The sequence below is a fragment of the Scyliorhinus torazame genome, chromosome 5, assembly GCF_047496885.1.
Source record: "Scyliorhinus torazame isolate Kashiwa2021f chromosome 5, sScyTor2.1, whole genome shotgun sequence".
Classification (NCBI taxonomy): domain Eukaryota; kingdom Metazoa; phylum Chordata; class Chondrichthyes; order Carcharhiniformes; family Scyliorhinidae; genus Scyliorhinus; species Scyliorhinus torazame.
Genome location: NC_092711.1, coordinates 97,523,823 through 97,549,927, shown reverse-complemented (window position 1 = coordinate 97,549,927; position 26,105 = coordinate 97,523,823). Strand labels below are relative to the sequence as shown.

At 45.7% G+C, this 26,105-nt stretch overlaps 2 protein-coding genes across 6 annotated transcripts in view; one reads left to right on the top strand and one right to left on the bottom strand.

Moving 5' to 3' along the window:
* The window catches only part of LOC140419070 (uncharacterized), a 555,344-nt gene that overhangs the window by 95,613 nt on the left and 433,626 nt on the right, over window positions 1–26,105 (bottom strand). The gene's annotated exons all lie outside the window — the stretch shown is intronic.
* On the top strand, window positions 1,777–22,220 carry LOC140419080 (uncharacterized). 5 transcript variants are annotated; one of them, XR_011945517.1, is made up of 4 exons: window positions 1,777–1,851; window positions 3,252–3,335; window positions 19,506–19,708; window positions 20,536–22,220. XR_011945517.1 is itself a non-coding variant. In XM_072502829.1 (4 exons), the coding sequence occupies exon 4, from the start codon at window positions 7,959–7,961 to the stop codon at window positions 8,910–8,912; it is 954 nt and encodes a 317-aa protein (XP_072358930.1). In that variant the 5' UTR covers window positions 1,777–1,851; window positions 3,252–3,335; window positions 3,664–3,771; window positions 7,838–7,958; the 3' UTR covers window positions 8,913–9,028. The 5 variants fall into 5 exon arrangements, 2 of the variants coding, with proteins under 2 accessions (XP_072358930.1, XP_072358929.1); XR_011945516.1 differs by having other exon boundaries at window positions 19,402–19,708; XM_072502829.1 differs by lacking the exons at window positions 19,506–19,708; window positions 20,536–22,220 and adding exons at window positions 3,664–3,771; window positions 7,838–9,028.

Here is a 26,105-nt window from a genome sequence, read left to right as displayed (position 1 = left end):
CTTTATCCCCTTTGAGTTTGATTAGTGTAATCAATAATCACCTCATCGTTCAATGTCCTGTTGACCTGTTCTATCTCCTTGGGAAACAATGATGCAAAGTAATTACTTAATATTTCTGTTATTTCTCTATTGTTCCTAGTGGTATTATCCTGTTTGAACCTTAATGCTCCTGAATGCTTCACAGCGCCAGGGTCCCAGTTCGATTCCCAGCTTGGGTCACTGTCTGTGCGGAGTCTGCATGTTCTCCCTGTGTCTGTGTGGGTTTCCTCCGGATGCTCCGATTTCCTCCCACAAGTCCCGAAAGACATGCTGTTGGCAATTTGGACATTCTGAATTCTCCCTCAGTGTACCGAACAGGCCCCAAGATGTGGCGACAAGGGGCATTTCACAGTAACTTCATTGCAGTGTTAATGTAAGCCTCTATGTGACAAGAAAGATTATTATTATTTACTTTCCTCCTAATGTTAACTGGCTGGAGTTTAATCTTCAAGATATATGTTGGTTTTTGTGATGGCAGGGTCCCTTTTGAATTCATCATCTGTGAATTTATCCCTCGATTTAAAAACTCCCAAAGAAACTGGTGAACAATAAAATTATGAATTTTTACTTCAGTCCTAAGTTGTTTTCGTAAAAAAACTCTACAATTCAGTGTCTGAACGGTTCCTCTGATTAACATCTCCAATTAGAAAATGCTGATTAATCCTCACTGACTGACACATTCTTCACAGTGACATCTCCATTATGAAAGTAATTATCAATTAAAATAAAGCAGGTCAATATTTTGCAAGAACATCAATAAAAAAAAAAAAATCTTTATTGTTATAAGTAGGCTTACATTAACACTGCAATGAAGTTACTGTGAAAATCTCCGAGTCGCCACACTCCAGTACCTGTTCAGGTGAATGTTCAATTGACTGATTGGCAGCAAACTCTTGCCAGTTATTATGGTCAATGCTTATCACATAAGTGGGGAGTGAACTTGAGTCGAGTAAATTCAGAGGCCGAGAAGGCAGCACCCAGTTATTAGCCTTGGCCAGAACATCCGCTTTTTCAGCATTGTTTCTCCAGAGCTATTAAATCTCGATTGTCTCACAGGAAAGAAACACAGGTTGAGGTGCTGTTGGAGATCCTGGTGCATCCTCAGCCACCAATAGTAATTATATATAAAATAGAGGACTTGAAATACATGAAGGTAGGTGATATGGTCAATAAGTTTGCAGATGGAAAATTGTTGGTGTAATAACTGGCGAGAAGAAAAGCCTTAAATTACGGGATGAAACAGATGGGCTGGTCATATGGGCAGAACAGTGGCAAATGGAATTTAACCAGAAAAGTGGTAGCTCTTGTACAGAATCAGTACAGATACGATGTGCCGAGTGACTTCCATCTGTGCTGGATCATTCCAGAAAACACTCAACATTCAGTATCACGAGCAAGAGGGAAGAAGATGGAAGAATTACTGATTCTGGAATTGAACCCAACAAGAGTTTGCATCTTCTGGGGAGGAGAGAGGAAGGGCCCATTGGGAAAAAAAAACTTAAGTTCTGCATTGTTCCACAGGAGAGCAGCATTTAATCATTTTGAGAAATGGAGATCAGCGGAATATTATTATTGACAATCATTTTTTTGATTATTTTTAGAAATTGGTAATCCAAGTTATTTTGTATTGACTGTTTACAGTTTCAATGGTGCGGCGGTTACCCAACATTCCCTGCGGCTGTGAATGTGCCCTATTCAATCCCCAGGAGCCCACTGCGCAGACGCAATGCTGGGCTGTATCAGAGCATGCGCAGTGTCACTTGCTCGGACGTCTGCGAGTGCGGGAACGGCTGTTTCGGGCGGAGAGACTCGGTGAGGCGGAGGGAGGAATGGAGCCGGGAGGGGAGGGAGTGAAGGCTTCATAAACACCCCCTGCTGGTCACAAGGCCGGAATAAGACCCTGAAAAATCCGCGTTTGTAGCTGCGGAGCTTTTATCCGGTATCAGGCCCAGATCTACGGCCGCCATCTTTGTTTAGCTCCGGCTGAGGGGCCATCTTGATGACGTAACAGAGGCGGTGCTTCAGGATCCGATGACCAGGAAAGAAAATCATTGTCTCGATGATTGACAGGCCTCTCCAGAGGGGGGAGGTGGGAATGCCATGTGTGGCAATCCAAAGAACAGAAGAATAATAACATCAGAATTAGCAGCAGGGACAGGCCATTCGGCCTATTGACACTGCTCTGCCATTCCATAAAGGCATGGCAGATCCAAATTGCATTTTCCTGCCTTCCCCAAAAAACCTTTGACTCACTAGTCGATAACAAAAGACTTAGCTTTGAGTATACTCTGACCCAGCGCCACTGCTCTCTGGGAAAGAGAATTCCACAAACTCAGCTTTGACAAAGAGTTATCCAAACTCAAAACGTTAGCTCCCTTTTCTCTCCCCAGATACAGTCAGACCTGCTGAGATTGTTCAGTATTTTCTGTTTTTGTTTCAGATTCCAGCATCTGCAGTAATTTGCTTTTATCCACAGACTGATGACCCTCTGAGAGAAGACATTTCTTCTTATCTCAGTATCAAATTGGAGAACTCTTATCTTTAAATTGTCTCCCTTAGTTCTTGGATCCCCATGTGGGAATATATTCTTTCAGCAAAACCCCTCCGAATCTTAGATGTTTCAATAAGTTCACCTCTAATTCTTCTGAACTCCATCGGTACAGACCAAACAGGCTCAATCTTGCTCCATAAAACAAACTCTCCCATCCCAGGAATCAGACAAATGAAACTTCACTGAACTGCCTCCAAAGCAAGTAGAACCCGCATTAAATAATCCTGGGACATGAGCACTGCTGTCTCACGGCACCGAGGTCCCAGGTTCGATCCCGGCTCTGTCCGTGTGGAGTTTGCACATTCTCCCTATGTTTGCGTGGGTTTCACCCCCACTACCCAAAGATGTGCAGGGTAGGTGGATTGGCCATGCTAAATTGCCCCTTCATTGTAAAAAATGAATTGGGTGCTCTAATTTTTAAAAAAAAAAGTAATCCTGGGACTGGCAACAAGGGGGGGAGAATGTTTGGAATTTCTATCCTGGACTCGAAGAGTGATGGATTTTGGAAACTCCTTTTCATAGATGATCATAGAATTCACAGTGCTTTTACCGGGGGTTAGGGGAGGATTTACACCCAGCAACTCAAACCAAGATAAATGTTCTCTGATCTTAATTTTTAACCTCGACTAGCATTTCTGACCATTGTCATTTCCTTTGACAGCTGCTTCCAAAGCTTCTGATATCTTTCCAGCCGAAGGTTGCAGCAGGAGATTGTAAACTTGAAAACACTGAAATTGTGACTGACGTGAGTATTATTATTATTATTAATAATGATAAATTTAGACTACCCAATTATTTGTTTCCAATTAAGGGGCAATTTAGCATGGCCAATCCGAAGCTGGCACTCCCACTGCAGACTTTGGTGTTGCGAGGTTGTTGCTGTGGTGAAACGTGGCTGCTGCTGTTGCTGTTCTCTCTGTTGCAGATGTTGCTGCTCTCTCTCTCTCTCTCTCTCTCTCTCTCTCTCTCTCTCTCTCTGTGTTGCTGCTGCTCTCTCTCTCTCTATTGCTGTTGCTGCTGCTCTCTCTCTCTCTCTCTCTCTCTCTCTCTCTCTCTCTGCTGCTGTTGCTCAGTTTGCTGCCTGTTTTCAGTGCTGGTTGCTGCTGAGTTGTCTGGAGGAAGGAGAGGGGATAGAAGGAAGGAGAGAAGAACAACAACAATGAGGCGACTTCAACAACAAGGTGGGAGTAAAGCCCTTTGGACTGCGTGTTGCTGGCCCCCCTCCCGGGTTGAAGGCCCGGCCCATTCTTCCCAACTGATAACATCTGCCTTCAGCGAGGATAAAACTTTCCTTATTCTATCCGCTGTGCTTGTCCCGGGACAGGGGGTTCGAGTGGGCAGTGTGTTTGCTGAGCCCCCTCCCGGACTGAAGACCCCACACACCAGCAGGTAGGAGGTCATTGGGTGGTCGTTCCAGGGTGGGAGCACGGACTGTGTTTTTGCTGAGTCCTACTTGGGCCGAAGACCTCGCGAACCAGAGCCACTTCCCTCCTTGTGAACCTGCTTCTGGGCCTGGCCAAGCACGTCAGTTATAGGTCCAGGCAGTGGGCGACCTAGGGGGTCATCTGACCAGACTGTTTGCCCCTTTTCCGCGGCTACATTCGCAGGTGGGTGTCCCTAGTTGGGGGTGAAACCCACGCAGACACTGGGAGAATGTGCAAACTCCACAGGGACAGTGACCCAGGGCCGGGATCGAACACGGGTCCTGGGGCTGTGAGGGAGCAGTGCTAACCACTGTGGCATGGTGGTTAGCACCGTTGCTTCACAGCGGCAGGGACCCGGGTTCGATTCCCGGCTTGGGTCCCTGTCTGTGCGGAGTCTGCACGTTTTCCCCGTGTCTGCTGTGGGTTCCCTCCGGGTGCTGCGGTTTCCTCCCACAAGTCCCGAAAAACGTGCTTGTTAGGTGAATTGGACATTCTGAATTCTCCCTCTGTACCCGAACAGGCGCCGGAGTGTGGTGACTTGGGGATTTTCACAGTAACTTCATTGCAGTGTTAATGTAAGCCTACTTGTGACACTAATAAGGATTATTATTATCTGGAGCAATCCAGTCAGAGTCATTCTCCTGCTCTGTCTCTGTATCCTCACAGCTTTATTTCTCTCGGGTTTCTATCCAATTTTTAAAAATATATTTTTTTTGTGTCTTTTTAGTCTATTTCCAAACTCCGTCATAGGCAGCAAGTTTAAGGTCATTGCCACTGGCTTTGTAAAAACATTCTTCCTCACACCTCCTGGACCATTTACATGCATAGGTACGGAGCAATGTAGAAAATAGGAGCAGGAGGAGACCAAAGGACAAAGAAAACTACAGCACAGAAACAGCCCCTTTGGCCCTCCAAGCCCGTGCCGACCATGCTGCCTGTCTAAACTAAAGTCTACTACACTTCCGGGGCCCGTATCCCTCTATTTCCATCCTATTCATGTATTTGTCAAGATGCCCCTTAAATGTCACTATTGTCCCTGCTTCCACCACCTCCTCCAGCAGCGAGTTCCAGGCACCCACTACCCTCTGTGTAAAAAAACTTGCCTCGAACATCTACTCTAAGCCTTGCCCCTCGCACCTTAAACCTATGCCCCCTAGTAATTGACCCCTCTACCCTCGGGAAAAGTCTCTGACTATCCATTCTGTCTATGCCCCTCATAATTTTGTAGACCTCTATCAGGTCGCCCCTCAACCTCCGTCGTTCCAGTGAGAACAAACCAAGTTTATTCAACTGCTCCTCATAGCTAATGCCCTCCATACAAGGCAACATCCTGGTAAATCTCTTCTGCACCCTCTCTAAAGCCTCCACATCCTTCTGTTAGTGTGGCGACCAGAATTGAACACTATACTCCAAGTGTGGCCTAACTAAGGTTCTATACAGCTGCAACATGACTTGCCAATTCTTATACTCAATGCCCCGGCCAATGAAGGCAAGCCTGCCGTATGCCTTCTTGACTACCTTCTCCACCTGTGTTGCCACTTTCAGTGACCTGTGGACCTGTATTCCTAGATCTCTCTGCCTTTCAATACTCTTGAGGGTTCTACCATTCACGGTATATTCCCTACCTGCATTAGACTTTCCAAAATGCATTATCTCACATTTGTCCAGATTAAACTCCATCTGCCATCTCTCCGTCCAAGTCTCCAAACAATCTAAATCCTGCTATATCCTCTGACAGTCCTCATCGCTAGCCGCAATTCCACCAACCTTTGTGTAGTCTGCAAACTTACTAATCAGACCAGTTACATTTTCCTCCAAATCATTTATATATACTACAAACAGCAAAGGTCCCAGCACTGATCCCTGCGGAACACCACTAGTCACAGCCCTCCAATCAGAAAAGCTCCCTTCCATTGCTACTCTCTGCCTTCTATGACCTAGCCAGTTCTGTATCCACCTTGCCAGCTCACCCCTGATCCCGTGTGACTTCACCTTTTGTACCAGTCTACCATGGACCAGGGACCATTTGGCCCTTCGAGCCTGCTCCACCATTCATTACCATCAGAGCTGATTAGGCTCAATAGCCTAATCCCGCTTCCCCCCCCCCCCCCCGCCCATATCCTTTGATTCCCTTCACCCTCAGTGCTTATCTAACTGCTTCTTGAAAACATGCAATGTTTTTGCCTTAATTAGTTCCTGTGGCGATGAATTCCATCGGCTCACCACTCTGGGTGAAGAAATTTCTCCTCATCTCTGTCCTAAATGGTCTACCCCGCACCCTCCGACTGCGAACCCTATTTCTGGACACACCCACTATCAGGAACATCCTTCCTGAATCTACTCAGACTCGCCCTGTTTTTTTTTAACATCAATTTAGAGTGCCCAATTCTTTTTTTGCAATTAAGGGGCAATTTTAGCGTGGCCAATCTACATACCCTGCACATCTTTGGATTTGTGGGGGTGAGACCCACACAAACACAGGGAGAATGTGCAAACTCCACAGAGACAGTGACCCGGGGCTGTGATCGAACCGGGTCCTCGGCGACAGGAGGTAGCTGTGCTAACCACTGCGCCACCCACTTTTTAAAAGTTTCTCTGAGATCCCCCCCTCATTCTTCTGAACTCCAGCGAATACCATCCGAACCAATTCAACCTAATCTGCACATCTTTGAACTGTGGGAGGAAACCAACACAGACACGGGGAGAAAGTACAAGCTCCACACAGTCAGGGAGGGAATTGAACCCAGGTCCCTGGTGCTGTGAGGCAGCAGTGCTAAGTACTATGACACCCCCTGTCTTGCGACCCTCAAGCGAAAAACAAATCCTTATCCCCATCTGAAATGGGTGACCCCTCATTTTGCAACAGGGATCCCCTTGTTCCAGGTTCTCCCAAAAGAGGAAACATCCTCTCCACATCCACCCTGTCAAAACCCCTCAGGATCTTGTATCGTTCAGTCCAGGTTTTACCCAAAACTTTAAATCTGTGTCCCGACTGCTTGTACGATTAGTGAATGGAAACAGAGTTTCTTTGTCCACCCGATGGAAATCTGGCATAATCTTGTGTCTCTGAATCAAATCTCCCCTCAACCTCCTTTGCTGGAACCATTCTGGGAAATCTCCTCTGCACCTTCTCCAAGAACCTTCACATTCTTCCTGAAGAGTGGTGACCAGAGCTTTATAAAGATTCACAGAATAGAATTAGAACCATAGAATTTCTACAGTGCAGAAGGAGGGCATTCGGCCCATCGAGTCTGCACTCCTTCTCTGAAAGGGCACCTTGCCTAGGCCCACACCCCTACCCTGTCCCTGTAACTCCATAGCCCCACCTAACCTGCCCCTGCACATCCCTGGACACTAAGGGGCAATATATCACCTAACTTTCCCTTCTTTGGAATGCTGGAGAAAACCTGAGCACCGGGTGGAAACCCACGCAGACACGGGGAGAAAGTGCAAACTCCACACAGACAGACACCAAGGCCGGAATTGAACCCGGGTCCCTGGTGCTCTGAGGTAGCAGTGCTAACCACCGTGCCGCCAGAAGCATAGTTTTGGTGTCAATATTACTGTTTATGAAACTCGAGATCGAATTTGCTTTGCCAACTGCTCTCTTAATATGTCTTGTAAATATACAAAATCCCTCTTCACCTCTTTCTCTCTCCCCCCAAAGAGTCCAGTTGGGATTTTACAACAATCCAGCAGTTTTCATGGTCACTTTTTCCAGTGCCGGCCCCACAAATGACCAGATTCATTCAGCTCAATTTCACAACCTGCCTTTGTGTTTTTGTGGGTTCTCTCTCACTCCCTATTTTCTGTTTTGAATCAGTTTCACCGGGTGTTTCGAAGGGGAGGCTTCAAAGTCCAGAAACTCAAACCAAGCATCACATCAGGATCTGACAGAGTCCTCAATTTATCATATCCTGAATATCAGCGGAATATCATTGAGCATGGAAGGAAAAAGCATCGTTCACAGTGCGGGGAAACCGTACACGTGTAGTGTGTGTGGACGAGGATTCAGTCAATCATCAGGCCTCACAAGCCACAAATGCAGTCACACTGAGGAGAAACCGTGGAAATGCGCGGACTGTGGAAAAGGATTCACTGTCCCATCCAAGCTGGAAACTCATCGACACAGTCACAGTGGGGAGAGACCATTCACCTGTTCCAAGTGTGGGAAGGGATTTACTAAGTCATCCCACCTGCTGAGTCACCAACGAGTTCATACAGATGAGAGACCGTTTCAATGTCCAGACTGTGGGAAGTGCTATAAAAGTTCTGCGGAACTGATGCGCCATCAACCTGTTCACACTGATGAGAGACCGTTTAGATGCTCTCACTGTGGGACTGGGTTCAGACGATCATCTGACCTCACTGCACATCAGCGAAGTCACACTGGGGAGAGACCATTCACCTGCTCCGAGTGTGGGAAGGGATTTACTATTTCAGCCCACCTGTTGAATCACCAGCGAGTTCACACTGATGAGAGACCATTTCAATGTCCAGACTGCGGGAAGTGCTATAAACATTCTGGGAATCTGATGAGCCATCAACGTATTCACACTGACGAGCGACCGTTCAGGTGCTTTCACTGCCGCACTGGGTTCAGACGATCATCTCACTTCATTGCACATCAGCGAATTCACACTGGGGAGAGGCCATTCACCTGCGCCAAGTGTGGGAAGGGATTCACTCAGTCATCCGCTCTCTCCACACACCAGCGAATTCACACTGGGGAGAGACCATTCGCCTGCTCCAAGTGTGGGAAGCGATTCACTCAGTCATCCACCCTGCAGAACCACTATCGAATTCATACTGGGGAGAGACCATTCACCTGCTCCAAGTGTGGGAAGGGATTCACTCAGTTATACCACCTGCTGAGTCACCAACGAGGCCACAAGTAACCATAGTGATTGGATTTTGCTGTTACTCACATTCAGGACTGAACCATGTTCATTTGGGTCTCTTTCTGCTGAGAACAATTCCAGCCCATTTTTGGGGCTAATATTCTGTCAAAATAAAAGCCAAATAAATTAGATTTGTGTCAAATATACAGTGTGTTGAAACTTTTTAATTACTCTGACACCAGTTAGTTCCTTTTGAAGTACTCTCGCTCTCCCCTGTCTCTTCCACCCTCACCTCCAACAAGAAGTGAGGAGCTTGTCGAGCTTCTTTGTGACTGAGATTGAGTAAATCCGATCAGCTGCCTCTGCTGCTTCCCTCCCTTCCACGAGCCCACCGGATCAATCTGTCTCTAAATTTCATCCTTTCCCGAGCCCTGAACCCACATCTTTCTCTAGTTTATCTCCCATCTCCCCTCATGCCCTCTCAGAGCTCATCTTGTCCATGAGACCCAGCTCCTGCTCCATCGACCCTATTCCCACTGAGCTACAGATCAGCCAACTGTGTCCATGGATATTGTCAACATTTCTCTCTCTTCAGCTACTGTCCCTCTGTCCTTCAAATCTGCCATCATCACCCCTCCTCAATAAAACAAACCCTTGACCCTGCCATCCTTACAAATTACTGCCCCATCTTCAACCTCCGTCTCCTCTCCAAACTCTTTGAACATGTTGTCACCTCCCAAATCCTTGTCCATCTTTCCCAGAACTCCCATGTTTGAATCCCTTCAATCAGGTCTCTGCCCTGTCACAGTGAAATACAAGAGACAAACAGAGTCTTACCCGGAGAGAAAGACAGATAATCCGGGAGCTTGGATCCAACACGGATACGTGCATAAGACCAGAAGACAAGGACAACAGCACAGTCATTTTTAAAAATTTAGAGTACTGAATTATATTTCTTTCCAATTCAGGGGCAATTTTGCGAGGCCAATCCACTTAACCTACACATCTTTGGGATGTGGGTTGAAACCCATGCAGACACAGGGAGAATGTGAAAACTCCACCGAGACAGTGACCCACGGTCAGGTTGGAACCCAGGTCCTCAGTGCCGAATAGCGCAGTCATTATTGAGAAACAACAATACCTGCTGGAGACAGACAGACAATAGAACAACACGAATCACAACACCAAACTATCTGGACCCATATACCCGAGACAGGAAGGAGAATTGGAGACAGACTGGAAGAACTCAAAGATTCCAGACACATTAACCAAAAACAGATGGAATATCTGAGGTACAACAGGCCAAGGAAGTTCTACCTGCTCCCTAAAATACAGAAACACCAAACGCATGGACAATACCAGGGAAATACCCCCACACAGACCCATCAGATCAGACTGAGAGAGAAAATCCGACAGAACAGCTGAAACATCAACACACTGCTCCGAGTAGTTTTTAAAATAAATTTAGGGTACCCAATTCATTTTTTCCAATTAAGGGGCAATTGAGTGTGACTAACCTACTTACTCCGCACATCTTTGGGTTGTGGGAGCGAAACCCACGCAAACACAGGGAGAATGTGCAAACTCCACACGGACAGTGTCCCAGAGCCGGGAACGAACCTGGCACCTCGGCGCCGTGATGCAGCAATGCTAACCACCGTGCTGCCCCTGGTCCGGGTAGTGATGGTATAGTGGTTCAATAAATATAATTTGTGGATTATAATTTGTGGATTAAAAACGTAAAAACAGGAAATAATATTTATTATTGTCACAAGTAGGCTCACATTAACACTGCAATGAAGTTGCTGCGAAAATCCCCTAATCACCACACTCCGACGCCTGTTCGGGTACACTGAGGGAGAATGTCCAAATGACCTAACAACACGTCTTTCAGGTCTTTGGGAGGAAACTGGAGCACCCGGAGGAAACCCACGCAGACACTGCGAGAACGTGCAGACTCCGCACAGACTGACCCAAGCCGGGAGTCAAACCTTGGACTCTGGAGCTATGGAGCAACAATGGTAACCACTGTGCTAAGGTGCTGCCCTATGCTGGATGAATTCAACAGGCCTGGCAGCATCATAGAATCCCTGCAGTGCAGAAGTAGGCCATTAGGCCCATCGAGTTAGCACTAACTCGACAAAAGAGCACCCCACCCAGGTGTACTTACCCTGTCCTCTCTCCATAACCCCAAAAGGAGAGGCACAGGGACACCGGCACCATGGACAAACCGTGGAAATGTGAGGACTGTGGGAAGGGATTCATATCCCCGCCTGTGCTGGAAATTCATCGGCGCAGTCACACCGCGGAAAGACCATTCACCTGCTCCGAGTGTGGGAAGTGGGTCATTCGAGTAACCCACCTTACTACACACCAACTTGTTCACTCTGACACAAGAACTTTTAAATGTTCCGACTGTGAGAAAAACTTTAAAAGAATAGAAAATCTGCTGATACACCAGCGGGTTCACACCTGGGAGAGACCGTACCCCTGCTCTGGGTGTGGGAAGAGATTCACTCAGTTATCCAGCTTTCTGTTACACCAGCGAGTTCACACTGGGGAGAAACCAGTTGCCTGCCCCAAGTGTGGGATGGCATTCACTCAGTTATGCAAACTGTTGGATCACCAGCGCGTTCACACTGGGGTGAGACCATTTACCGGCCTGGAGTGTGGGAAAGGATTCATTCAGTCTGCCCACTTCACTTCACACCAACGTGTTCACTCTGACATGAGACCTTTTAAATGTTCCACCTGTGAGAAGAGCTTCAAAGGCAAAATGGATCTGCTGATTCACCAGCGCAGTCACACTGGAGAGACGCCGTTCACCTGCTCAGTGTGTGGGAAGGGATTCACTCAGCATTCCCTCCGGCTGAAACACCAGCGCATTCACACCAGGGGTGGGGGGGTGGGGGGGGTGGGGGGGGAGCGTTCATCTTTTCCCTGTGTGGGAAGGGATTAATTCGGTCATCCACTCTGCTGACGCACCAGCGAGGTCACAAGTGCCTCCAGGACTCTCCTGGGTGGATGCAGTGATATCAGAGTGTGGGTGGAGCTGGGCTGTCTGTCTTCACTGCAGCTATTTGATAAACACCCAGTTTTGTTTTTTTGTAAACTTTACTGTTTATTAAATTAATTCACCCACCTTAAGTTTTTTCACAAACTTGAATGAGAAACAGTCTTATCAATTACAACAAATTTGTGAGATGTTCTCACAAGAGAAAGTAAACTTCAGGTAGTTGTACTCCACCCGATTTTCTTTTGACAGGATCATTAGCAGCTTTCAGGCAGAGATTTATCATTTTTCTATGGTATTCTAAAGGGAAAATTTGACAGCCAAGTATATTAACTAGCCAGGTCATTTTGCCCTACAGAAACAAAATGTTTTTGAAAGGTGAGGATTAAGTTGTTGTTGAAATCAACAAAAAGTTCTTAAACTGTGACCACCTGAATGATTTTACCACTACATTTTTTTTATTTTTATGAAGCATTTGGTCAAACAATAATTACCCAATTCAGAGACTGAAACGAAGAGCATCTCGCTACATCTTATTCACATCTTCAAGACTAGCATTAATTTTAGGAAGTCCCAACTATACACGATATTCTTTTCTCGCAAATTCTAAATGCGTGTTTTAGAACATAGAACATAGAACGATACAGCGCAGTACAGGCCCTTCGGCCCACGATGTTGCACCGAAACAAAAGCCATCTAACCTACATTATGCCATTATCATCCATATGTTTATCCAATAAACTTTTAAATGCCCTCAATGTTGACGAGTTCACTACTGTAGCAGGTAGGGCATTCCACGGCCTCACTACTCTTTGCGTAAAGAATCTACTTCTGACCTCTGTCCTATATCTATTACCCCTCAGTTTAAAGCTATGTCCCCTCGTGCCAGCCATTTCCATCCGCGGGAGAAGGCTCTCACTGTCCACCCTATCCAACCCCCTGATCATTTTGTATGCCTCTATTAAGTCTCCTCTTAACCTTCTCTCCAACGAAAACAACCTCAAGTTCATCAGCCTTTCCTCATAAGATTTTCCCTCCATACCAGGCAACATCCTGGTAAATCTCCTCTGCACCCGCTCCAAAGCCTCCACGTCCTTCCTATAATGCAGTGACCAGAACTGTATGCAATACTCCAAATGCGGCCGTACCAGAGTTCTGTACAGCTGCAACATGACCTCCTGACTCCGGAACTCAATCCCTCTACCAATAAAGGCCAACACTCCATAGGCCTTCTTCACAACCCTATCAACCTGGGTGGCAACTTTCAGGGATCTATGTACATGGACACCTAGATCCCTCTGCTCATCCACACTTCCAAGAACTTTACCATTAGCCAAATATTCCGCATTCTTGTTATTCCTTCCAAAGTGAATCACCTCACACTTCTCTACATTAAACTCCATTTGCCACCTCTCAGCCCAGCTCTGCAGCTTATCTATATCCCTCTGTAACCTGCTACATCCTTCCACACTATCGACAACACCACCGACTTTAGTATCGTCTGCAAGTTTACTCACCCACCCTTCTGCGCCTTCCTCTAGGTCATTGATAAAAATGACAAACAGCAACGGCCCCAGAACAGATCCTTGTGGTACTCCACTTGTAACTGAACTCCATTCTGAACATTTCCCATCAACCACCACCCTCTGTCTTCTTTCAGCTAGCCAATTTCTGATCCACATCTCTAAATCACCCTCAATCCCCAGCCTCCGTATTTTCTGCAATAGCCTACCATGGGGAACCTTATCAAACGCTTTGCTGAAATCCATATACACCACATCAACTGCTCTACCCTCGTCTACCTGTTCACTCACCTTCTCAAAGAACTCAATAAGGTTAGTGAGGCATGACCTACCCTTCACAAAGCCATGCTGACTATCCCTGATCATATTATTCCTATCTAGAATATTATAAATCTTCTCTCTTATAATCCCCTCCAAGACTTTACCCACTACAGACGTGAGGCTCACCAGTCTATAGTTGCTGGGGTTGTCTCTGCTCCCCTTTTTGAACAAAGGGACCACATTTGCTATCCTCCAGTCCTCTGGCACTATTCCTGTAGCCAATGATGACATAAAAATCAAAGCCAAAGGTCCAGCAATCTCTTCCCTGGCCTCCCAGAGAATCCTAGGATAAATCCCATCAGGACCCGGGGACTTATCTATTTTCAGCCTGTCCAGAATTGCCAACACCTCTTCCCTACGTACCTCAATGCCATCTATTCTATTAGCCTGGGTCTCAGCATTCTCCTCCACAACATTATCTTTTTCCTGAGTGAATACTGATGAAAAATATTCATTTAGTATCTCGCCTATCTCTTCAGACTCCACGCACAACTTCCCATCCCTGTTCTTGACTGGTCCTACTCTTTCCCTAGTCATTCGCTTATTCCTGACATACCTATAGAAAGCTTTTGGGTTTTCCTTGATCCTACCTGCCAAATACTTCTCATGTCCCCTCCTTGCTTGTCTTAGCTCTCTCTTTAGATCCTTCCTCGCTACCTTGTAACTATCCATCGCCCCAACTGAAACTTCACACCTCATCTTCACATAGGCCTCCTTCTTCCTCTTAACAAGAGATTCCACTTCTTTGGTAAACCACGGTTCCCTCGCTCGACGCCTTCCTCCCTGCCTGACTGGTACATACTTATCAAGAACACGCAGTAGCTGATTCTTGAACAAGCTCCAATTATCCAGTGTGCCCAACACTTGCAGCCTACTTCTCCACCTTATCCCCCCCCAAGTCACGTCTAATGGCATCATAATTGCCCTTCCCCCAGCTATAAGTCTTGCCCTGCGGTGTATACTTATCCCTTACCATCATTAACGTAAACATCACCGAATTGTGGTCACTGTCCAAAAAGTGCTCTCCTACCTCCAAATCCAACACCTGGCCTGGTTCATTACCCAAAACCAAATCCAACATGGCCTCGCCTCTTGTTGGCCTGTCAACATATTGTGTCAGGAAACCCTCCTGCACACACTGTACAAAAAACGACCCATCTAATGTACTCGAACTATATCTTTTCCAGTCAATATTTGGAAAGTTAAAGTCTCCCATAATAACTACCCTGTTACTTTCGCTCTTATCCAGGATCATCTCGTAGAACCAGACTGTAAACAAACACAATATTACTTGATACACAAGAGCTGCTTAACAGAAAGTCATTTTCATAAATACAAATATTAAAACAATCCTCAACACACTGACGTCACAATTAATCTGCACCACAATGCAGCAAAATAATAAGCAAAAACTTCCAACAATTCTTATTGAATGAGTTTAGTTTGCATAACATACACAACATTCTAAAGTTTTCTTTTAATACAGCTCTTTTTCCATCGAGAAGTTCCAGAGCATGCCATTATAGACGCCAACTACTGCCTTTATTAACCAATAATCTTGTGTAACATATATATCTGCTATGATCAGGCAACAAATGTCTTGGTTTCACTCCCTCATCTTTACCCCTCCCCCCCCCCCCCCCCCCCCCCCATCCAAGTAAAAGCTAAGATTCCAAATGGCTTTGAGATCACCGATGTCATCATTGCCTTGATAAGAGAAAATAAGTTACTCTGCACCACTATTGGATTTATTTGTGGTTCGAAACATTATTGTGGCCATACATTTCAAGATTTACAGATATCCAGGTCATTTTTTGTGGGTATTTAGTATTGAGGAAAATTGACAAGACATGAATAGGAAGTGAGATTTTTGAGAGAGAGAAAGTTTTGGATCCATTAAAATTAATTGCTGTAAGGTTTGTCCATTAAAATTAATTGCTGTAAGTTTGATAAACACCCAGTTCTTAATGGTACATCCACTGCAGCTATTTGATAAACACCCAGTTCTTAAAGGTACTCTCACATGACAATTCTGAATTCTCCCTCGGTGTACCTGAACAGGCTCCGGAATGTGCTGACTTGGGGCTTTTCACTGTAACTTCATTGCAGTGTTAATGTAAGACTACTTGTGACAATAAAGATTAGGATTATTTTTTTTTAATGTTCTGGCAAATTTCCATCCCGCCCGCGCTGATTTGCACGGGAATATGACCCCAACAAATGGGATGAAGCCAAATCTTTAAAGTCAAAGTCTTTATTTCAAATCATTGCCGTGCTGTCAGAGAAAAGGTTAACTTCTCTGCTTGTTTACAAAAGGGAAGAGGAAACATTTACAAAGCTTCCCGCAGCGTGTGAGCTCTGAAACATAACTTCAAGGCTGAAGTTCATCTTCAGAGATTGAAACGTTTTGGTGCCTTTTGAAAATGAATGAAAACCACTTATTGTCACAAGTAAGCTTCAATGAAGTTACTGTGAAAAGCCCCGAGTCGTCACACCCCGGCGCCTGTTCGGGGAGGCTGGTACGGGAATTGAACCGTGCTGCTGGCTTGCCTTTGTCTGCTTTAAAAGCCAGCAATTTAGCCCAGTGTGCTAAACCAGCCCCTTTTCCAATTGTACCAGTAAATTGTGATTCACACTGAAAGGTTTACTTTCACTCAGTAATTAGAACATTTCACTTTCTCAGCACAAACACTTTAGATCAAATCCCAATTGTTCTCTTCCCTTGTAGCTGGTGTGTGGAGAAGATCATGTTCACTGTAGATCTGTCAGCACAGAAACCGCACTTTGCTTCTGGATAAACTCAGTCTGCAAGTAGATGAATCTTTTAAACATCACCCAAGTGATGGTCTTCCCCTGACTCTAAGGAGTGAGATGTCCCTGTAGTTGATGCTGTCTCCTCTGTCACTGCAGTTTTTATTGCATCACACATGTTCCGTGGACCAGTCTCACAGCCCAAAAGAGGAGGGCAGGAAGGTGTGACAGTCGATGGGACTTTCTGTGTGTGGGCATTTCAGCTGGAATTCCATCCTTGCTGGGCACCTTTCTGCTTGTTCAGCAATCAATGGCCTTTTCTAGCTCAAAAGATAAGAGTTCCTTGTCCAACTCAACCATCACAGGAAGCTGCAGAAGAGTCAAACAGAGAGTGGGAGATGCACTTCTCACAGGGGTACAGCTCACTGTTGTGTTCAACCCAGCTCCTCCTCACTCTCTCACCATGACTGACACTGAGCATGCTCAGGGCACACAGCCACACTGCACCTGTGCACTGGCCTCGTACACTCTCTGATCGGGAACTTCCTGCAGCGCGGGGGATTCTGGGTAACGCAGCCACCATAGGGCAATTAGTAAACAGGAAGATTCTTGTTCCCAGTTAGCAAAACAGAAGATCCACAGTTAGGCAAGATGCTGGGCATGAAACACAATGAGCGGTTTGGATACTTTATTTAATACAGACACACATTATTCTGATAATATATCACTTAGACATGGGCAGCAAGCAGGCTGATCTACAGTATGCACAGTATTTACAACACCTGGGACACGGTAAATCATCTCATCAAATCAGTGATAGGTTTGTTTACTGTTCATAATTGTGACTGGGCCACACTCACGATTCATGCAAGATGCAACTCACCAGGTTCACTGACCCACTCCCTCCAGACCTGTTTTCGCTCCAAGGGTCTTGACATCTGCCTTAGTCTTTATCCAGCCATGTTTGTTCAGCTCGCACTGCCCAACAACCAGCCTCTCCTGCACTGGTCACAGGGTTTCCATCACCAAAAATCTGTCCTACTCCACGCACATCGCCGCTACCACCAAGAAAGCACAACAGCGCCTATACTTCTTCAGGAAACTAAGAAAACTTGGCATGTCCACACTGACTCTCACCAACTTTTACAGATGCACCATAGAAAGCATCCTCTCTGGCTGCATCACAGCCTGGTATGGCAATTGCTCGGCCCAAGACCGCAAGAAACATCAGAGAGTAGTGAACTCAGCCCAGTCCATCACACAAACCTGCCTCCCGTCAATTGACTCTATCCACACCTCCCGCTACCTTGGGAAAGCGGGCAGGATAATCAAAGACCCCTCCCACCCAGCTTACTCACTCTTCCAACTTCTTCCATTGGGCAGGAGATACAAAAGTCTGAGATTGCGCGTGAACAGATTCAAAACAGCTTCTTCCCCGCTATTACCAGACTCCTAAACAACCCTCTTATGGACTGGCCTGATTAATACTACACTCCTGTATGCTTCATCCAATGCCTTTGTCTATATATTTACATTGTGTACCTTGTGTTGTCCTATTATGTATTTTCTTTTTAGTTTACTTACTTTTCATGTACGAAATGATCTGTTTGAACTGCTCGCATAATCATACTTTTCACTGTACCTGGGACCCTGGGACTGTGATGCAGCAGTGCTAACCACTGTGCTACTGTGCCGCCCAAGACTTTGAACTGATCTAGTAACTCAAGACTGGGCATCCATGGGGCTCTGTGGGCCACCAGCAGCAGAATTGTACTCAACCTCAAACTGCAACCACAAACATGGTCCGGTATATCCCCACTCTACCATTAACACCAAGCCAGGGAATCAGCCCTGATTCAATGAAGAGTGATGGAGGGCATGACAGGAGCTGCACTAGGCATACCAAAAAATGAGGTGTCGACCTGGTGAAGCTACAACACAGGACTACTTGTGTGCCATACATCATAAGCAGCAAGTAATAGACGGAGATAAGCTATTCCACAATGAACACATCAGATCTAAGCTCTGTAATCCTGCCACATCCAGCCATGAATGATGGTGGACAATTAAACAACTACTGGAGGAGGAGGCTCCACAAATACCCTCAACCTCAATGATGGAGGAGCCCAGCACATATGTGCAAAATACAAAGTCTGAGGCATTCGCAACAATTTTCAGCCAGAAGTGCTGAGTAGATGATCGATCTCAGTGTCTTCTGGAGGTACGGAGGGACGGCACGGTAGCACAGTGGTTAGAACTGTGGCTTCACAGCTCCAGGGTCCTAGGTTCGATTCCTGGCATGGGTGACTGGCTGTGCAGAGTCTGCATGTTCTCTCCGTGTGTGTGTGGGTTTCCTCCGGGTGCACGATTTCCTCCCACAGTCCAAAAATGTGCAGGTTAGGTGGATTGGCCATGCTAAATTGCCCCTTAGTGTCTAAAAAGGTTCGGAGGGTTACCCGAGTAGGTAGGGTGGAGGTCTGGGCTCAAGGATGGTTCTCCTTGGACAAACCCTATCCACCCAATTACCACCTTATCAGTCTACTCTCCAGCATCATCAAAGTGATGGAAGGAGTCACCAACAGCGCTATCAAGCGGTACTTACCCAATTACCTGCTTTTGGACGCACAGTTTGGATTCCCCCAAGGTCACTCAGCTCCTGGCCTCATTACAGCCTTGGTTCAAACATGGTCAAAAGAGGTGAATGCGAGAGGTGAGGTGAGAGTGACTGCCCTTGACATCAAGGCAGTATTTGACTGAGTATGGCATCAAGGAGCCCTAGCAAAACTGGAGTCACTGGGAAGCGGGGGCGGGGTGGGGGGGTTACTCTTCGCTGGTCCCGATCCCTGGAAATCCAGCTTAGTGTCTATTGATTACACTTTGGTTTCGTAGATGAATTCATTTTGATTATCAATTTCTTCTTTATAAAATATCAAACTAGGTTCTAAAATTTACATTCCAAATGTTCTCCTCACCGTGAATTCCAATGAAGAAATCACGAGACAGAAATTTGCAACCATCATCTGTTCAATCATTGATTTTCAGTCAAATTCACTGACGGTGAAGTGGCTGAAGAATGGACAACCCATGGGTTCAGGAATTGTCACCTCGCCCCCCTGTGAAGTGAACGGGAACTTCTCGGTGAGCAGTCGGCTGATAGTCTCCGCTGGGGAATGGTTCAGCAAAGCAGTCTATCTGCCAGGTCACTCATCAAGAGGTCACCCAATGTCAAAAAATATCCGAGTCTGGTAAGTGAGGAACAGAGGAAAGAATAAGTCATCCTGGTCTTAATCCAAATCAGGAATTTATTAAAATTGGTACAAAGCATAGAACAACTTCTAATTTACAGGCATGTAGTTTGTGTTTCATTCTGATGTAAGAGCTGTATTAGGATTGTTCACTATTCAGGATTGTATCAGAACAGCAAAGAATGTTTCCCCCACTTTGAAATCACGGCGTGAGTGAGGTGGACCTGATATCTGGTTTATTCTGAGACAGCTGATTGTAATGCAGAGTGTGTCTGGAACGCTTTCTTGGTAAAAGCTCCAGAAGTGTTGGAAGGTTCATCCAAACTATGTATAAATCATTACTGCGTTCCTGAGATCAGCAATGGTGTATTCACATTGGGAATACTGCAAAGCTGGGTTGTTAGAATGATACCGGGGCTGACTTACTTTCAAAACGAGAATAGTTTTCACACAACAAGTTGGTTTTCCATTGTATATCGATGATTAAAGGCGATCATTAGAGGTTGATATTTTGACGTTGATTTATTCCAATTTAGTGAGCGAAAGCTGAATACTACTATCCGTTTTTGAAATATAAATTTAGAGCACCAAATTCATTTTTTCCAATGAAGGGGAAATTTAGTGTGGTCAATCCCCCGACCCTGCACATCTTTGGGTTGTGGGGGCGAGACCCACACAAACACGGGGAGAATGTGCACTCCAGGCGGAAAGTGACCCAGAGCCGGGATCGAACCTGGGACCTCGGCGCCGTGAGGCAGCAGTGTGTATACTATTGTCCTGATTCTGAAGATGTAACTTGGGTTGATGTTCATTTATTTTATTCACAGATCCTTCCGATTGCACTGATGCCACAGGAGCACTACTGCCACCACCAATAGAACAGATCTTACTGCAGGCGACTGTAACCTTAACCTGCGTCATTTCGAATGCTCCTTATGGAGCCAACGTGTCCTGGAGTGAAGCGAAGAAGCCGCTGAAATCAGAGATTGCCGAGCAGCCTGGGGCAGATACCGAGAGCGTGGTCAGCAAATTAAACATCTCGACACAAGCCTGGCTGAGTGGAACTGTGTTTGACTGTGTGGCGAGCCATCAGGACCTGCCAACTCCTTTGAGAAATTCGATCCGTAACAAAATAGTTGTGCGCCTAGATTGGAGCAACAAATTAGTCATTGTGTCTATTTATACTGTCAGTGCAACGGGCAATATTTAGTATTCAATTTATTTCTTGTCTACTTTGATGGGTAATTCCATAACTAAATACCCTGTAGACTGCAGAATAATGAACTGAAAGCGATGATATTGGGTTTCCAAGGAGTAAGACCGTCGACTATCAGACGTAAGAGGAAATGTAGGTCATTGGGCCATCGAGACTGCCAGCATTCAGTTACATCATGACTGATCTGATTTTCAATTCGACTTTCTCGCCTTAACCCCAAATCCCTTGACTTCCTTACTGATTAAAAATCTGTCCATCTCAACCTTGACCATACTTAAGACCACACCCCTACTTCGCTCTGCATTTAAGAATTCCGCCGATTCCCTACACCCTGAGATAATAAATTGCGCCTCGTGTCTGCCTTTACTTTGAGATTATATCCTCTGGTCCTGGACTCTTGCACAAGGGAAAGCAACTTTTCAACATCTACCCTATCAAACTCTCTGAGAATTATTTATGTCTCATTTAGGCCGCCTTCGTTCTTCAAATCTCCCGTGAGTATTGGCCCAATCTACTCAGCCCCTCTGTCGGAGCGTTTTCATGGACTGAGTATTGAGCTGACTTTTAGGTAGGCTTCCTCCTTCTAAGTTACAGCTCAGCTGTATACAAATACCTGCAGACACATCAACTCTGGTTAAGACAACTTTATTTTTCCAAGCTTGGTCAATGTATGAGGGAGAGTGATTTGGATAAATGCCCAACCCATTCTATTTTACAGTGGCACAAGCGCCACAATTATACAAGTTTCCAAAAATCAATCGCCCGCCCCAGTTGGGCTTGATCCAATCCTTGGAGCTGTCAATTTTATTTTGGACAATGATGTTTACTTTAAGCAACATGATGACTGTGATCAGCTCATGATGTAACTCCATCCTGCCACATGTTGTTTACCAGGACACTTTATCCGATATGTTTGGCTTTGCTCGCATTCCCATGTTGCTTATCTCAGCCAGTTCCTGCCCACCTCATTGTTCATCTGGGTGCAGGATGTTGAAGTTGGTTCCTCTTTACACCATGAATTGTCTGAGATAAGGTGTTGGGGCCACTGATAAGAATTGATTATTCATCTGACTGTGTTATTGCTGAACGCACTATTTCTGTCTAATTCTGTTGTCTTAAAAACATCGGTAAATTAGCCAGCTTAATTCATGCATTGCAGCCACTGCTTTTAGCAAGAGTTTAAATGCTTGTTACTGCTTTGTTCTAAAAAATGCGTGTTTAATGGTTAATAATGATTACAGGGTATAATTCATATGATTAGTCTCAATAATCAATAAACTAACTTATGTAGAACTATTCTGGTGTTATCCTTGCTATCCGGCTTCATGGGGTCTTATCTGAGGACACCCCACTTCACCCTCCTCATGAGATATTCCCTCCACACCCGGGATTATTTGGACTGCTTTCGAAATCAATATGTCTTCCTTAGATAAGAGTGCCAAAACTGTTCAAAATATAACAGGTGTGGCCTAACCAGTGCACTGTATAGTTTCAGCAAGACTTCCCTATTCTTATATTCCATTCCCTTTAGAACTTGCATACTTGCCTTTTTTGATTTCTGCACGAGGACCCCCAAATACCTCGTTGCTGCAGATTTCATTTAAATTATATCCAAGTCCTTTATTGTTCGTATCAAAATACATAATCTCACATTTCCTACATTATCTTCCATCTGCCAAGTTTTCCCCCAGTCACTTAACCTGTCTACATCCCTGTGTATATTCTTCATGCCATCTGCATCACTTGCCTTCCGACCTATTTTAGTCTCATCCCAAAACTTGACAATAATGCGCTCACTTATCAAGCGCTGTTTTGAAATTCAGATGGTGACAACTACTGATTCTGCTTTCTCCAGGCTGCTTGTTGTCACCTCAAATAATTGCAATAAATTTGTCAACCATCATTTGCCCTTCATGAAACCGTGCTGACTCTGCTTGATTCTATTTTTATATTTCTAAATGCTTTATATATTTCTATATGATTTGCTAATAAATCTATTGTAATGGACATTAACAGGTCATTGGCCTTTACTTACTAATTATTGTATCCCTCCGTTTCATAATAAGGTGTTGCATTTTCATTTTGCTAATCCTCAGGGAGTAAGGTAGGGGGAATCTGGAGTGGAATTTATGCACCAACAGACAACATTTGGGCCGAATGGCCTGCTTCTGTGCTGTACACTTTCTGAAGCTTTTCCGTCCAACCCAGTAAATTCTCAGGGGGAAAGGGTTGTGCCACTTCTGCCCCGAGTGGGAAACCGGACAGATCCCAAAGTGGAAAATGGAAAGTTTGAAAATCCAACACAAAACACATTTCTCTCACATCTGACCCGCGGTTCCAATGTCTCCGGAATTCCCCATTTTATTGACATTTATTGTACATTTTGTGCAGATCCCAATCCGCGGGAACCGTCCGTCTCTGTCCTCCTGCCCTCGGCTGAAGACGTCTCCGCTCAGAGATTCGTCTCCCTCAGCTGCTTAGTGAGAGGTTTCTCCCCCCGAGAGATCTTCGTCAAGTGGACCGTCAATGACAAGCCGGTGAATCCCGGGAACTACAAGAACACCGAGGTGATGGCGGAGAACGGCAATAGCTCCTTCTTCATGTACAGCCTGTTATCCATTGCAGCGGAGGAGTGGGCCAGCGGCGCTTCTTACTCCTGTGTGGTGGGACATGAAGCCATCCCCTTGAAGATCATCAACAGGACGGTTGATAAATCCAGCGGTAAACCTGGTTTTGTGAACATTTCCCTCGATCCGATGGATACCGTTCATTCATGTCAATGACCATCTATTACTAACATTTCAATCTGCAAGAAAAATAATAACGTTTTTTTTCTCCAAATGTGATTTAAATACACAACCGCTTAATTAATGGAGCTTCCACTTTGCTCGATTAGGCCTATTTAATAAGACACGGAGTTGGACAGGTCTTGGACCAAGAATTGTAAAACCAGTGCTCGCAGCTCTGAAAAACCTTGGTGTGTGGCAGAATGAGACACATTAACTGCAGGATTCAGCAAAATATCTTCATTGACTTTCCTCCCACTGAGTAGCAATCGGACAATTCCCCATTTCAGACAATCAAGACGTCACATGTGGATCTCGGTGTTCCTGCTTCTCTCATTGTCCATCCCTTTAAAATTGATGTCAGCTTTAAATTGCTGCACCACCCCCACTGGGAACTGAATTCAGGGTCAAAGATGGGGAAAGACACATTGTTAACCCACTGTACCCTCACTACACCAAAAAGAGAGGAGGAGGGCCACTAACTAATCCTACTTACCTCCCAAACAAAGAGCGTGAGCGGAATTAGTGAACCCACACTACCGAAATTACTCGAAGAAAGAGAGAGGAGCGTTAAAGAATATACTGTCCCCCACTTCCTTAAAAAAAGAGGGTGAGTGGCCTGAGTGAACACAGTGTACCCCGGCCTTTCTCCCTGTGTCTGCGTGTGTTTCCTCCGGGTGCTCCGGTTTCCTCCCACAAGTCCTGAAAAACGTGCTTGTTCGGTGAATTGGACATAGTGAATTCTCCCTCTATGTACCCAAACAGGTGCCGGAGTGTGATAATAAAGATTATTATTATTACTTTAACCCCATTGCACAACGAAAGGGGAGGGGGGGGCATGAGTTAATGCAATGTCCCCCACTACCCCATGAAAGAGAGGGAGCGGAGCATTAATGAACCCACTGTACCTAATTTCCCAAACAAAGAGAGGGTCAGCGGAATTAGTGAATCTACTGCACCCTCACTTTCACAGCAAAGAGAGATGGCGGGGCATTACTTAATGCACTGTACCCCACTTCCCCAGCAAAGGGAGGGAGAGGGCATTACTTAATCCATTGTACCCCCACTTCCCAACACAGAGAGGGGACGTTGCGTTTGTGAATCCACTGTACCCGCACTTCCCAAAAATCGAGAGGGTGAGGGGCACTAGTGAACCCAACTCTGCCACCACTTTCCAAGCAAAGAGAGGAAGGGGGAAATTGTTAATCCAAATGCACTCCCACTTGCAAACAAAAAGAGAAAAAGAGAGCGTGGGGCATGAGTGAATCCCACTTTCCCAGCAAAGAGAGAGGGAGGAGCATTAGGTAAACCACTGTATCCGAATTCCCCAACTGAGAGAGGGGGGATTATTTAATCCACTGTACCCGCCCTATCCCAACAAAGATAGGGGAAGGGCATTATTTAATCAAAAGATAGAGGTAGGGGCATTAGCTCATCCACTGTGCCCCCACTTCCCCAACAAAGAGAGGGCGAGGGGCATAAGTGAATCAACTGTATCCCCACTTCCCAAACAAATAGAGGGAGGGGCATGGGTGAACCCAATGTACATCCCCAGCAAAGAGAGTGGGGGCGTGAGTTGATCCACTGTACCCCCACTTTCCCAGCAAAGGGGAGGGAGGGGCGTTAGCTAATCCACTGTACCCCCTTTTTCCCAGCGAAGAGAAAGGAGAGAGCATTAATTCATGCACTATACTCACTTTCCCAGCAAAGAGAGGAATGGGGGCATTAGTTAATCTACTGTACCCCCACTTCCAAACAGAAAGAGGCTGAGTGGCATGAGTGAACCCACGGCACCCCAACGTTCCCAACAAAGAAAGAGGGAGGAGCATTACTTAAACCACTGAGGAGAAAGAGGACATGCTGGAAATCTCAGCAGGTCTGGCAGCATCTTAAGGGAGGGAAAGAGCTCACATTCCGAGTCCAATGACTGTTTGTCACTTAAACCACTGTACTAGTTTTCCCCAACTAAGAGAGGGGGAGGGATATTTGTTCATCAACTGTACTCCAACTGTCCCAACAAAGATAGGGGAAGGGCATTATTTAATCCAAATTATACCCACTTCCCCAACAAAGAGAGGGAGTGGGGCACTAGTTGATCCATTTTATGTCCACTCCCCAGTAAAGAGAAGGGGTTATTAGTTAACCCACTATACCCCTATACTACCCAAAAAAGTGAGCGTTGGAGCAATAGATAATCTACTGCACTTCCACTTCACAAACAAAGGGGGATTATTAGTTAGCCCACTGTGCCGCCCACAACCCCAGGAAAGATAAAGGAGTGGAATTGGTTAATCCATTGTTCCCCCACTGCTCAATCAAAGAGAGGGAAGGCGCATTAGTTAATCCACCGAACCCCCACTTCCCGAACAAAGATGTGGAGGGCATTACTTAATCT

Excerpts from the sequence above, each read along its gene's own strand:
- LOC140419080 (XM_072502828.1), top strand. The coding sequence starts at position 7,959 with ATGGAAGGAAAAAGCATCGTTCACAGTGCGGGGAAACCGTACACGTGT.